Source organism: Quercus robur, chromosome 12, assembly GCF_932294415.1.
Source record: "Quercus robur chromosome 12, dhQueRobu3.1, whole genome shotgun sequence".
Lineage (NCBI taxonomy): Eukaryota > Viridiplantae > Streptophyta > Magnoliopsida > Fagales > Fagaceae > Quercus > Quercus robur.
In genome coordinates this window covers 15,451,553-15,465,774 of record NC_065545.1, presented here as the reverse complement: position 1 = coordinate 15,465,774, position 14,222 = coordinate 15,451,553, and the positions used below count along the sequence as shown (strand labels likewise).

Here is a 14,222-nt window from a genome sequence, read left to right as displayed (position 1 = left end):
TATAACAAATGTTTGACACATTATGCATTCCAATAAATCTAATGCACAAAATCATTAGATCCAAATAGATTCTTACTAAAATATATGGACAACACGCGTAAAATTATAGACATTATGTGATTATATGGAAGGCACATTAACTAGAATATTTTTTTCATAGTAATTTAAGTAGTTTTTTTAACTGTTATACTCTAGGGTTTCCTTTCCTGTCTGTCTCACACACACCATAATGGTTTGTGATAAGAACCGCACCTTCCTGCCACTTGTCCCTCTCCTATTGGCCAACCCATCTCTCTCTCTTTCTCTATCTCTGTCTCTCTCCTCCCTATATTTACTTTTTGTTTATGTATGTGTATCCCTATGACATGGTCTATGATATATAGCATATGCCATAGATGATTTTTAATACAACAAAACCTCATTTCAAGGGCAATAGATAAAAAGTCACTCTCTCTCTCTCTCTCTCTCTTCTCTCTGAAGAATCGAAAACCTCTCTCACACTCTTTCTCTCTCTAGGGTTTCTCCAAAGTTCGCACTCAAATTGTACTCAGCGAGGCTTCGAATCCCACCTCACAGCTGAGCCACTCGTTATCTCCTCCAACTTCTCTCTCTTTTAGTACAATTTCCTCGACTCGCCGTGGAGAATCGGAGCTAAAACAATACGACATCGTCTCTGGGCACTCGTCGATTGAGTTCACAAGGTGAATTTTGATGCTTCAATTACTTTCTGCTGATTTTGGTTTCCTGGTCCTTGTTTGGCTCGGTGTTGATCGCTCTCAGTTTTTTTTTTTTTTTTGGTTTTGGGTAACGCCAAGCTGGGTTCTTTAAGATATTTAGGTCATTTCACTGCGTTTAGTACGTCAAGTCCAGCCTTTACTTTGTGTTTTCCTATCTGGGTTTTGTTTTGGGGATGAATTTGAACGCTTTTGTACTATTTTCATGTGTTATTTTGATTGATTTTTTGTACAACAAGCTGTTATAACTATTCAGTGGCTTTTGAATTGGTGAACAATTAAATACTATAAAGTTTTATTTATGAGTTTAATTAAGTTCATGTTTTTGTTATTTGATTTGAGAAACTAGAGGTGGGTTTGTGTTAATTAGTGTTATATATCTATTGGGACATTGACTCAACTTTTTCTCAATGTGTGGGGATATATCTAAGTTTTATAAGGACAAAACCCTAATGTGTGCCTTTTTATTTATATGGGTATTGATTTATGGGTTGCTTTGAACCTTTTGTGGATTGGTTTAGATACTTGATTTGTTGGATTGTTTGAGAATGGAATTAGAGGCTGCAAACATCTTTATGTTTGTTATTTTATGGAAAACTAGGGTTTTAAATTTATTACCCAAGTACTTTATGTACTTGTATATTGCTTGAGGGTTGTTATCTTATGTGTGAAATGACTTTATATAGAGTTTGTTTACCTTCTCAAGCATTCTATAACAATTTTGACAATAAAATTTTTGTCTTCACTTTTGATCTCTTTGTGGGTGTGCTAAACCCTAACATGTTTCTTTGGGACTTTGCTTAAGATATTGTGAATGACTATGGAAATTAAAATTGTGTTCAAGTCTATTGCTTTTATTACCAATAAATTGTAATTTTAGCATGAGATAATGATGCTACTGAGTTGCTTTTTTTTTAGGGGGTGTAGGAAATAGTGTATTTGCATGCTGTGGTATTATTTGCTAACATGGAGAGGAGTATTGTGGTGGAGGAGAATCATTGTAAGAGCAATGTTAATACTGTCTCCAAGTCAGATGGGCCGTTTATTCAGATTGACTCGATATCTATAGATCTTGTTAGTGCTAAGGATAAGAGTGATGCTGGAAAGTGTGAGCATTTTTCTATACGGTAAGCCTTTTCCCTAATCATGTAATAGTCTTTCTGATTTGTTTTAATTTTACAGATATGTGGCAATGATTCAATACCAGTTCTATTGTAATTGTATGTGTGGTGAGTTGTTGTTGGTTTTTTTTTTGGGTGGGGGGATTTTTTCTTACAAGAATCATGTGGTTGGCATGGTTGTTATGCTACTGAGGTGTTGCTTCCTTGCTCATATAGAATGTTAAACTCACTTTTCTTTTAGCTCTTTAAAGAACTTATCAATGGCTATCTCAAGCTTCAATATGCAGTTTATGAGAACCAAATTTGAGAATCATGTAGGTCTTGTAATTGTCATCTCAATTGAACTATGTTATCATTTCTTGGAGAGAAAAATAAATTAATTTTTTTATTTTAATTAGTGGCATGGAGTATCATCAGGAACTTGATTGACAGACTACTAAGTTGCTAGTCCTACAGAAATGATATTTGAAAAAAATTTAAAGTCTTTTTTTTTTTTTTTTTGGGGTTTTGTTTTGGGGGGGAGGGGGGGTGGTTATCAGATGTATCCTATTTGTTATATATAGTGAATGATTATAATACACACACACACACACACACACATATTAAAAAAAAAAAGTGTAGTAAAGGTTGGCTTCTGGATTTTCTTTACAAGTTTTCCTTATAAAATTCGTGCATTTGGATGTAGTGGGTATGTTGCTGAGATTCGCAAAAAAGATTGGAAGAGATGTTATCCATTTTCTTTAGAGGGTGACCAGACTGAGTCTGAGGAGCAAACATCTTTTCTTCCCCCTTTAGATGTTCCAAAATTCAGATGGTGGCGTTGCCAAAATTGTCTACGTGAGGTTGCTAGTAAAGGTGCTGCAAAAGATGATGGAACAGTCTTGAATTGTTGTAGTACTAAATGTAGATCCAGTAGCACTTGTTCCCATGTATCATCCCTGGGCAGTGCTGCTGTGCTTCTCCCAGGTTTCCAGCAAGCTCCCAAGCTAGTTCTTGATGGAAGATCAGTTGATGCCAATACTTCTACCAAATTGAGCAATGACAACCATCTTTTATTAAGTAGTGATAAGAAAGAAAAGAAAGTTGAACTTGCAAACAACACTTTTATTGGTACACATCAATCCAGCTCAGTTCTATTGAAGTTTATATACTATTTAGTGTTTGGCTCATTTACTATGTTTTTTCCAGGGAATGACACTGGTACAGAAGATAATGTCAATAAGGAAATTCCCAAATTAACAAGTGCTGCACCAGAAGTTAATTCAAGAATGATACAAAGAGGCAATGCAAATGAAGCAGGTAATTTTACTATGAATTGCAAACCATGCGGTAAATATTTACATTACATATTTATCACAACAATAATGCTTCTTTCTGAAACAGTGGCTCCAAAGTCAAACTGCAATGGATCTATTGAATTTTATGAGCCAGGCTGTGGGAGTCATGTAGTCGCTGACATTGAGCTTGCTGATAGGAATCTCAAATGCATAGTTAATGATTCTGCTGAACATTGTCAGACAGGAACACAAACTTCTCCAGTTGATCAACACATAGAGCTATCAAAAGCTTGTCAGATTGTTGGGTTTGGCAGTATGGTTGATGAGGCACCTAATGCTGTCAAGAGTCATACAACAGGAAACCCTTCTCTGGACTTGGATGAGTGTGATTATGAAGCATCTGAAAATGCTGATACTATGGTTGGCGATGATCTTCCGGACCATCATCTAGATAAGTCAAGTGGTTTGCTCCGTAGAAAAACTCCAAAGGTGCGTCTGCTGACTGAATTGTTGGGTAAAAATAGTGATGCAAAGAGCGATCACATTGAGACCGATAATCCTCCATCCAATGGAATCCCCAATGCATCTGGAGGGTTAGATACACTTTCCGTTCCCCAAGGGCATGTGGCAATCCAAGGAAATGTTAAAAGGGCTGTGATTCAGAATAGGAAAAGGAAGTTGGCTCAGGATGAAGAGTGGAGACCTCCAGAAATAACCTCTTCAAACAATTTGAATAAAAAAGCTCAGACATGGAAGGGAGATGCAGAGACAACTGATGCAATTGTGGGTAATGAATCTGAGGATGCATTTGCTGAAATAGGTTTAAAAACTGATCGAAATCTGACTGTAGGCAAGAAGAAGAATAAGAAGATGCAAGATGTTGGTGCTGATTTGTCATTAGCACTGCCCCAAGCAAATGTGCAAAAAGGAATTCAGGATAAAATTGGAAATACGAGTAAGAGCAATGCTATTGATACTGTTTCTTTCAGATTAGCCCATGATGCATTTGCAGGCAGAGAAATGGACACTTTTCCTTTTGTTCCTCTAAGGACGGAAAAGAAGCCTAAAATGTGCAAAAAGAAAAACAAGAACCCACAAGTGGATGGAGGTGAAGCTGCTCTTTTTCCTTTGACTGACAGCATGCTCAGAAATAATCCAATTACACGGAAAAATATAGATATTATGCAAACTGGATCTATTACTCCATTTCAATCTGTGCAAGATTCATCCACTGAAAAAGGGCTACATCTTTCACTTAATAGCTTTTTGGATATACCAAGATATGACACAGAATTTATTCGTCGGGTTGAAGGTGGGCCACCATTCTTGTCGCCTTGGCAAGAGGGCACTCCCAGAGTAGATCAGGTTTTGAGGAAACGTATGGAAATTAACAGTGTTGGAGAGTCAAGTGTTCCTTCTAAATCTCCTACAGATGCCTTTTCTGGAAAAGGAGTAAATTGTGAAGTCAAGAGCAAGATAACCACTTTTAGAATACCATTCCTGAATGAGATGCATAACTGCACCTATGGGGTTGAGGCTGGGGGATGTTCTCAAATTCACCAAATGGTACAAGTCTTTCTTTCTTCTCACTATTAGGATTGTTTCATTACAATGTTTACATGGATGTATATATAGATTACAATGTGGGTGGGTTTTTGCTGTGATGTTGGTGTGTGTGTGTGTACACATAATTATCTCTCCCTTTTATTCGTACAATTCATTTCTCTGGTTGAGTCGTTTGGAGCTGCAATTGGGTCATGAATCAACTTCTTTTCTGGTCCACAATCACTTTCAAGTCTGAATATCTGGTCACCATTCTTTGGGAGTTTTGCGCTAATAATTAGTTTAGGCTTCTTGAGTCAGAAGATGTTCTTTTTACCTCCTATGAACATTTAGAAAAAGAAAATCAAGAATCCTGCCTTGAGTATGGCATTATTTAAATGCAATGTAAAGAGCTTAGTTTGTTATTGGGGCTAGTCTTTCCATGAGTGAAGGCCCATCAAATTGATCTCAAGCATTGTCAAACCAACCCCTTGTCCCTCTATCCATCTATCTATCAAAAGAAACTTTCTCAGCTGTTGTAGCTGTTCTCTTCTGTTCAATGATTGAGCCATCTCTTGCTTAATTCAATAGAACCTTACTGGACTAAACTCAGCAACTCAGTCAATGAAGAGTTTTCAGCTCTCATTCTCGAGCAGGGACCAACTTTTTTCCTTGCCTCAAGAGCTTAAAAGAACCATTTGGGTAGTTGAAGTAGGCCTGCTACATATACTTCACCTCAAGAAGTTGAAAATGGGGTAGACCATAAATAAAGAAGAAATAAGTATAAATTCTAATATTGGTGTCTGTTTGGAAGTGTATTTGCTCATTGTCTTTGTAATCATACATAATTACTAATTAGTAACAAAGATATTTTATACCACATTATATGTTAGGAAAATACTTTTTCCCTTTTTCTTTTCCCTGTGAAGTGAAGGAAATTCACCTAATTGGAAACTGCTATGAGTTTCATACTTAACTAATCATAAAGAGAGAGCATCAATATTTTGTGTTCTGTTCTAATTGTCATTACCTCAGTTGAGTTTGGTCTTATATGTTGTAGTGGAGGTATTTAAATATGTTAGCTGAGTGCCAACCTCAATTTTTTCATTTATAAATTAGCATGTAGATCAGTCCATACATCTTTTAAGACTTTGCATGTTTTGGTTGTCTCCAAAAACACACACACACACATAATATTCCCATATCCACGCATAGATGGTTACCCATTCTCTTCTAGAGTTCATGATATGGCATATATAGCAATGTTTTTGGTTATATATAGGATCATTTTATGCAATAATTTTTTCCTGTAAATGGCCTATAAATCTCCTAATTATGTGGTTCGCATGGTTTTTCTCAGAAATGCTTCTCAAGTTTCTGGTCTTTCTGTTCATCTTTTTGTCTATAAATGATATGATGAAGTGCTTCAGAGTATACCTTGTTTGGAGAAAATAATTTTTCTTTTTACAGGGTTATTCTGGTGCAAGCAACATTTCCAAAACTAGTAAAGCTCAGGAACATTCAGCAGTTGATAAGAAACATAGTGACAAAAAAGCTGACAAGGTGTCTGAGCAGGGAACTCTAGATGACATACCCATGGAAATTGTTGAACTCATGGCAAAAAATCAATATGAGAGGTGTCTTCATGATGCTGACAATAAGAAACGCCTGTCAGAAACAACCAATAATACAGGAAATGGTCAGATGATGGATTCTGCTAATACTTATGGCAATGGGGAGTTGAGGTTACAGGAGGAACTTACTCACAAGCGAATATCACAGGCTAGAAATGCAAGGAATGGTGTAATCACAACAGACAAAAATGTGGGACCCCCCAAACAAAAGGCAGTTGATTACTTTTCTCCTATTGATAGAAACCACTTGAATGTGAGCCACCTGGATCAATTTCAGAACCCTAAAGAGTTTAGGACTTTTGCTCAGTCCCAAAAGAACCAATCCAGTGGAGTCCCATTTTCTGCTACCAGTTCTAGCACACATAGTCGTGGTCAGAATTGCAAATGGAATGGAGGTATGGTGGGGCATGGGCCTTCTCATGCTACTTTGCAAGCCTTGGGAGGATGTAATACACAACAGCAGACAGCTCCAAATCAGACTGAAGCAGCAGTTCATCTTTGGCCACCCATGATTCCTAATCAAATTCCCTTTGGATATAACATGCCTCAAAAGGGTGTAGCTCAGTCTACTAACATAGATATGCTTTCACAGTTTCCCAGTTCACTGCATAAGGGGAATATGAAAACATTGAAAAGTGATCACGATCTGAAGTTTTTGAATCTAAATGCTCCCAGCCTTGAGCACAATATGAGCTTTGGTTCTGAAACTTTTGGCAGGAATAATGCAGAGTACCCTTTAGCTTGCAAACACAATGGAATTGGGCTTCCCCAAAATTTGATGGGGTCGTTAGATATATATTCTAATGAAACCATACCAGCCATGCATTTGCTCAGCCTCATGGATGCAGGGATGCGATCAGGTCCTACCTTCAATATGGGTGGAACATCAAAGTTCCCAAAGAGACCTTCCTTTCCTCATGATCATAATTCTAAGGAGTTTTCCAGAATTGAGATTGGTGCATATAAGACCATGGATTCCATAAAACACACATCATCTGACTATTGCAGTAAAAATCACTTTTCAGAGAAGGCCCATGGTTGTTTTCATTGCACTCCAACAGTTGGTGCATCTACTTCATTTCAGAATGATAAGGGTTTCCAAAGGGCTACTAATTTTACAGGTCAAGTTGCCTTGAAGACTCAAAACAAAGACAAAAGAAAATTTTCTAAATCACCCACACAGAGCAGAGGTCGTAGATCAGAAAATTTGGTATTTCCCAATGCTAGTTTAGGCACAGATCTTGGAGCTATTCCTGTTGCTAGTGTGCAGAAAAGAGTCCTTGGTGCATCCGATTCTACAGTTTTTACCAAGCAATATCATGGGATGGAAAATTCAACCCAACATCCAAAAAGGTCTGAAATTTGTGGTATCAATCAAAATCCAGCTGATTTTAGCAAACCAGTGCCAGGAAATCGATACATGATTAGAGGTGAGGACCTAAAATTTGAAAAGGCGACTCCTCAAAGCAGGCATTCTGTATATAATTTGGTTGGGCGCAAGAGACATAGGAATCCCAAGCAGACTACTATCAAAGAACGTGTACAACATTGAATTCTGTGACAGTTCCTGAAATTCATACTGTTAGTAATACTTCAGAACCTCTTATTATATAGTTCTCTTCATTAAATAGTTTGTCTAAACATTAATGATTGTAGTTTCTTTTTTAACTTTCTAATATTTAAATTCCAGCAGGTGAAGTCTTAAATTTCCTGCCAGCTGCTGCAAATTGAGAATATCTTTTGAGGATCAGACTGCAAATGCCACTCATGCTTTTTGCAGCAGTTGAGAGTTTTGATTTAGGAACTCTGATACTTTGACTTAAGGTTGTCTTTGGCATTTTCTATGTCCAAATCAGAGCTGCAAAATCCATGCTGGTGCAAGTTAAGGCCTGTATATACGTACATATACCCACATTCTCTGCAAGTTCATCACTGTATCAGATGTTTTATGCTGGTTTCATAGTCACAAGGTTATGTATAATCATCAAAATCGCCCTTTTAGATTTAGGAGGGGCTCATATGCATTTTTGTTTCAACCCATGCCCTGTCAATGACCAAGAAGTAGTAGTGGAAACAAAGAACAGGGCATTAGATAGTGTAGTACGTGGATGTGTGTATCAGGATAACCCCAAGGGGGTGTCATCACTCATCAATAAGTTCTTGTTGTGTTGTTATTACTTTCTGTTGTAATTTATATAGTGCGAAAACTAAGTTGAAAGAGAATGTGTTGCTTTTATTGGAGTGAGTTGGGAATACGACTTTATAAGATATCACAAACAAGATTGTCTTGTGTATACTTTAATGTGATTCTTCTATGTTTACTGAAACTTGTATATTTAGCTCCTTTCAACCGTCAGCATGCTGTGTTTGAAGATAGTTTTGTGATAAGAAAAGTACAATTTTAATGGATATATGATCATTTTATTTGATATCAATTTTGTTCATACTTGAGATTTCTGTGGAATAGAGTTAAATGGTAAAAAAATATAGCATATGCTTTACCTATTTTCCTAGTTTGCGGACACGAGAAAGAGACCCAATTTGATCCTATACTTTCTGCTTGAGTAGCCACTGAAACCAAGACTACCAAGGTTTTGACTTTGTTATTGCCTTGCCTACGGACACACACTTTTCATCAACTCTTGCATGTATATTAAGTGGTGATTGGATTAGTTTTTACTAAATACCAATGGTAGATTTATGTATAATTGATGTAATCCAGTTATAAGTTGACACGTATAAGTTGTGGCAAAGTGTAATTGCAGTATAATTGGATCATATATAGCAGTGATATTGTGGTTGCTATCGTTTTCTTTATTGCCATTATTATGGTGTTTGCAGTTACTAAAAATTAATATTGGATGGATATTTACACATTGCTATAATTTAGGTAACCATTTCAAAAATTAATATTCCATTTACTTTAAGAGACAAACAATTGCTACCTTATCAAAAGTCTTATACCTCAATTCATACTCCCACATGTTTCCAACAAAAACATTTACAATTCAAATTTTCTCTCTCCTAACTCCTAACTGTCAAATTATAAAAAAATAAAAATTAATTCTTGATATTCTCTCAAATTTTCATACAGTTAATGAACTTAGCACGGTTACTATACAAGATTCATCTGATTTATCCAAAAAAATTGTACAAGATTCATCTCATAAAGAGTTCAATTGGGTTCAAATTAAATTTAATACCGCAGACTTCTTTTTTCCCTTGTCGTTATGCTTTCAAACAAACAAACTAGTTTGTCTTTCTACATGTTTAAATATGAGAAATTTAAAATTGTCTAAGATGGTAGTGGCGGCCACTTTTGTTCAGGAAAGAAAAGGTAAAAAATATGAATTGAACATTTTAAAATTGTCCCATCGCTGGTAGTGTGTGTGGCCACTTCTGTTCAGGAAAGAATTCCAAGAAAAGGTAGAAAAAAAAAAAAGAGAAGATAAACAGTGGCACCATCCCTTAACTTTTCCCTTCAAATGCTTTGAAATTTCACTCCACAGATTCTATTTGCACGGGAAGTCCAAAAGTGCCTGAAGGGAATAAGATAAAGGAAATATATATATAAGAGAGAATGAAATAAATTGGTTCTCAAGAACTATATGGAGCTATATAATTGCGTGCATTTTTTTTTTTTCAAAAAACATGTTAAAACTTCCAAAGTCAAACCGGTTTGGTCATAAGGACATGAATTAATATATTTACTATTATATTTTATATTTCTGATTACAACAATTTGGCTTGTTAAGTGTCTGTAGTTCTAGAAGATCTTTATCTTTTAGTTTTTTAGTTTATTTATTTATGTATAATTTTTATAAAAATCTCACTTTGAATTTTTTTTAGTTACTACTTACAAGTTACAACTATGCATTAACCACCTTTCAATAAATGAATTTTCAAAAGAAAAAGATACATCAAAACCCACTCTAGATGCTGTAATAGGACCATGTTACTTTTTTGTCTTCCTTTTTGCACATTCTCTTCATTTAGGTTTGTTTTGTCCATGATTTCAACTTGGATTTGAATCAGTCTTTTCTGGATTATTTCACTTTTCCATGTTTGTACTTTGTAGACAATTAAATTGTGTTGCCCATTTGGTAGCAAAATGGATTCTCTCTTGTAACCAGGTTGGAGTCCTCCCCATCTCAGATATCCTCGCTTTTGTTCTAGCGGAACCTGAAGATGAAGATGGATCCTCCCTTTTGTGCAATAACATTTGAAGTATTAACTAGAAGAGGGGAAAATAAAAACAAAAAAACTTGGGTTTTATTCATCTTTCGTATATATATAGAAGTATGCTATTTAGTCGTCTCACACATAATTAGTATATATATAAAATATCCATAATATATATATATATATATTATACGTATGTTTGTATTTTTTCTAAACTCTTGTTTATCATACAAATAAAAATGCACATCTTCCAAACTATATTTTACAAATAAACTTCAACTATTGACAAATTTTAATGTTCTTATTGGCAATACAATTTTTTATTTGCCAATGTCTGTTAATATGAGTGATAATAAAATTATTAAAATTGTTCTTTTTAATTAGTTTCAAGTTCTACTATTTATTATTAACACTAACACTTTCTTCTTCTTCTTCTTTTTATTATAATTCTGAATCGTTTCTTTGATCTATTAAGATTTTTCTATAATTCGGATGAGTATATCTTGATATCATATACTATGTAAATATATGTTATATTTTATAACAAAAATCAAATCATTTGAACCATTTAAATTATATATATGAGACAATAAAGAACTTTACTTGTTATTTTCCTCTTCTTTTTAACCAAGTGAATGAAGGAGAATATAATCAATATCTTCTCCTTCATTTACTTGAAATGGTAAATTAAATATATTACTAACTATGGCCTCTCATATTTTGGTTGAAAAATTTGGACTGTCTTGTAGTTTCCTGTCCCAGGTAAGCTTATACGTCCAAATAGTGATCTGAAAACTTCATGTTTTAAATATACATGAAATTGAAACCAACCTATTGATTTTTGAAAACAAATATAAACCTCAGACTTTTCATTTGCCTTTGTTAATATAAGATATTAAAGAACAATTCAACATACTTGACAATCCCACAGATCATTCTGGTTTTTGTAAACCTGGACCTGCAGAAAAGGTCGAACCATTATATATAACCAGTCAAGCTGGCAAAGTTAATTTAGAGTTAATCTCCCTTATTGGGTAGAGAGCTCTGCACACTTAGCCATGTGAAACTAAAGCCATATAATAAGGTATATATCCAAAATACACTCGAGCACATCATCATTCTATCATTTCTGTGAATAAGAACTCAATAACTATTGTAATCGTCTTCAACATTAGTTAAATACAAATAGATTGAATATTTAATAGTAATCCTTTCTTTTGGCTTTTTGTGAGGACACTTTTTTTAAATTCAGGTGCATTGATTTTGTAAGGGCAAACCGCAAACCCACAGATCTACCATAAAAAGATAGAAAGGAGAACATTCACCAAACACAGTAAAAGATAGTTAGCTTTCTTTGAATTTCCTCCCTATTGCATGTTAGAAACAACCTCAGCAATCAATTCCAATCCCTATCATTCAGTACCCAATTGTGCTAAAATCTATATCCATACCCTAGCAGATTCTCCAGCTGCAGCTGAATTGCTCCCATATTGACACTTTGTCTCTTTAATTATTATTAATAACCTACAGAGAAACACTTCATAACCAAGTGGTATCTTGTACAATGAATAGGTACAATATCACACTCTCAATAAATATGAATCACACATATATAGAGAGTTAATATTACATATATATATATATATATATATATCTTTTAGTACATAGTACATATATAGGATACCTATCGCTTCATAATAACATGACCCTCAAGCCAGTATGGGTATATGCCACCCTCTTCACAATTCACCATACTTTCTTGTAATAAATTTAACAAATATGTCGATTACATAAAGACCCTTAAGTTTTTTTTTTTTTTTTTTTTTTTTTTAAATACTACCATCATTTAAATGATTAACATGTCATTTCTCACTTTTTGCTACAATCATTTAAATGACAATGTGTACCTTAATAATAATAAATAAAAAGTACTTTTAAAGAATATGATTTTTATTAGATAAGTTTAGCTAAACAACTTATTTCACAACTTACTAACATGTTATAGTGATGAAAAATAAAAATAATATCAATGATGAATTCATATATATAAGAGCGATTGCCTACTATTCACAATTTTTTATTTTAATAAATTGTGGAACAAGTTATGTTTATATAGCAAAATTGTTTAAAAATAGATAATAAATGTCTTTAACAAAGGTTCATCTTTTTTTTTTTTTTTTTTACAAAAACAAATGCCCTCTTTTATTTTGCATTCAAAGAAGTAAAGAGAAGTAAGGATGTAAAGATGTTTGGAGTTCTTGTCCTTTTGCCAAAAGAAGATGCTAAGGTTTTCCTGTAGAGTTTGGGACCTCTATTATTTTGTCATCCATTACCCAAAAAAATAGCTTTACTTCAAGCTTTTTTTCCCCTCTTCTATATTGGCTTGTATATATTTGGGCACAGAAAATTGATATTTATTACTTAAATGAGCTAACGTTAACTTTTGTATTATATGTATCGTAACTTCTAAAAAATATATTTATCATATTATGCAATCTATAATTTATTTGAAAACAGAAAGTATTGATTTAAGATCTTCAAAAGATATTAATTATGATCAATATAATTAAAAGATTTTTTTTTTTTGGTAGAAATTAAAAGATAAGTTGATTTATAAATATTTATCCTTAATATAAATATATATTCTTAATATATGTAGAACTACATATATTGAAAGCATATTTAATTTTAAAGAATGACCTATTATATTTATAGGGTACCCATGTCATATATATGTATATGAAATAGGTTACTGTCTCTAGAAATGGCTAGCTAGTTTCTTCCATCCTCATCAGTAATAGGAAAAGTTACTGACTCTCCTGCGGGCGGCTCAAATGCTGCTGTAACTGTTATTGAAACATGCTTCATTTGACAACACAGCCAGATTGATCATTGATCAAGCAAGCACAAGAATGACAAGATTAAACATAAACTCACTATTCTCTAACCCCGTGGCCTTTTCACCTACATGACCATAGATATATCCACGTACGTACTAGCTAGCCACTTCCTAATAATTAACCTGCTTTCCTCATATGCCACCTCCAGAGACCACCCAATAAACCAGCTAGCATCGTGCACCAAGATATATGCTATGGTTCCACCCAACACCGGCAAAAACTATAACTACCCCGAAAACGCCATGAAGTTTGGTGGATTCAAATTGGAAGACCGAATTTATGACACATTTTTCAAGTTCATTGAGTTGTCAGTGTTTAGGAAGGGACAGCTAACTCCAACTATATATACTCAATTTGCTGCTAATTGTGATAGTTAATCTATACGTGCCCCCACACATGTAGACCATACTGTGCTCTGGGTTTTCTGGTGGTGGGGCACTGATTTTTCTGGCTAAATTGAGCTGACAAGTACAGCGTATGGACAGTGCTGTTGGTTCTGGTTCCTTTACTGTGCCGCAAGAGTTAGGTTTGCTTAATTGCTCCTATACGTAACATCAAAGTAATGAGAAGTGGGGTTGAGGAGGGAGGCTAGTTTACAAGGATCAACAGTCTCTAGAGTACTTAAGAATCAGCCAAGATTGACCCTTTTTTATATATTAAAGTTTTGCTCCTATTTTAATTCCCATGTTCATCTTAGAGCATCTTGGTTAATTGACCCTTTGGGCTGTTTTTCTTGGTTCTATCGGAGGCCTCGTTTAATTGGGATTTTGTAAAATTATTGACCCAGTTCTCTTTTATTTATTTATTTAATTTTCCCATTAAATGACAAATA

At 34.4% G+C, this 14,222-nt stretch overlaps 1 protein-coding gene across 4 annotated transcripts; it reads left to right on the top strand.

Annotated features, from left to right (window-relative positions):
* Positions 1–421: 421 nt before the first annotated feature.
* LOC126707992 (protein EMBRYONIC FLOWER 1) lies at positions 422–8,615 on the top strand. Of its 4 annotated transcripts, none has more exons than XM_050407778.1 (7): positions 422–701; positions 1,662–1,861; positions 2,541–2,965; positions 3,044–3,154; positions 3,239–4,698; positions 6,145–7,889; positions 7,999–8,615. In XM_050407778.1, the coding sequence occupies exons 2-6, from the start codon at positions 1,701–1,703 to the stop codon at positions 7,858–7,860; spliced, it is 3,873 nt and encodes a 1,290-aa protein (XP_050263735.1). In that variant the 5' UTR covers positions 422–701; positions 1,662–1,700; the 3' UTR covers positions 7,861–7,889; positions 7,999–8,615. The 4 variants fall into 4 exon arrangements, with proteins under 4 accessions (XP_050263735.1, XP_050263737.1, XP_050263736.1 ...); XM_050407780.1 differs by having other exon boundaries at positions 1,653–1,861; positions 3,062–3,154; XM_050407779.1 differs by having other exon boundaries at positions 1,653–1,861; positions 8,002–8,615.
* Positions 8,616–14,222: the final 5,607 nt, after the last annotated feature.

What these genes read in the sequence shown, in the direction of transcription:
- LOC126707992 (XM_050407778.1), top strand. Translation starts at nt 1,701, where the DNA reads ATGGAGAGGAGTATTGTGGTGGAGGAGAATCATTGTAAGAGCAATGTT. An exon ending in AGGCAATGCAAATGAAGCAG is followed by an intron (nt 3,155 to 3,238) that starts GTAATTTTACTA and finishes TTTCTGAAACAG; the next exon opens with TGGCTCCAAAGTCAAACTGC. An exon ending in GTTCTCAAATTCACCAAATG is followed by an intron (nt 4,699 to 6,144) that starts GTACAAGTCTTT and finishes TTCTTTTTACAG; the next exon opens with GGTTATTCTGGTGCAAGCAA.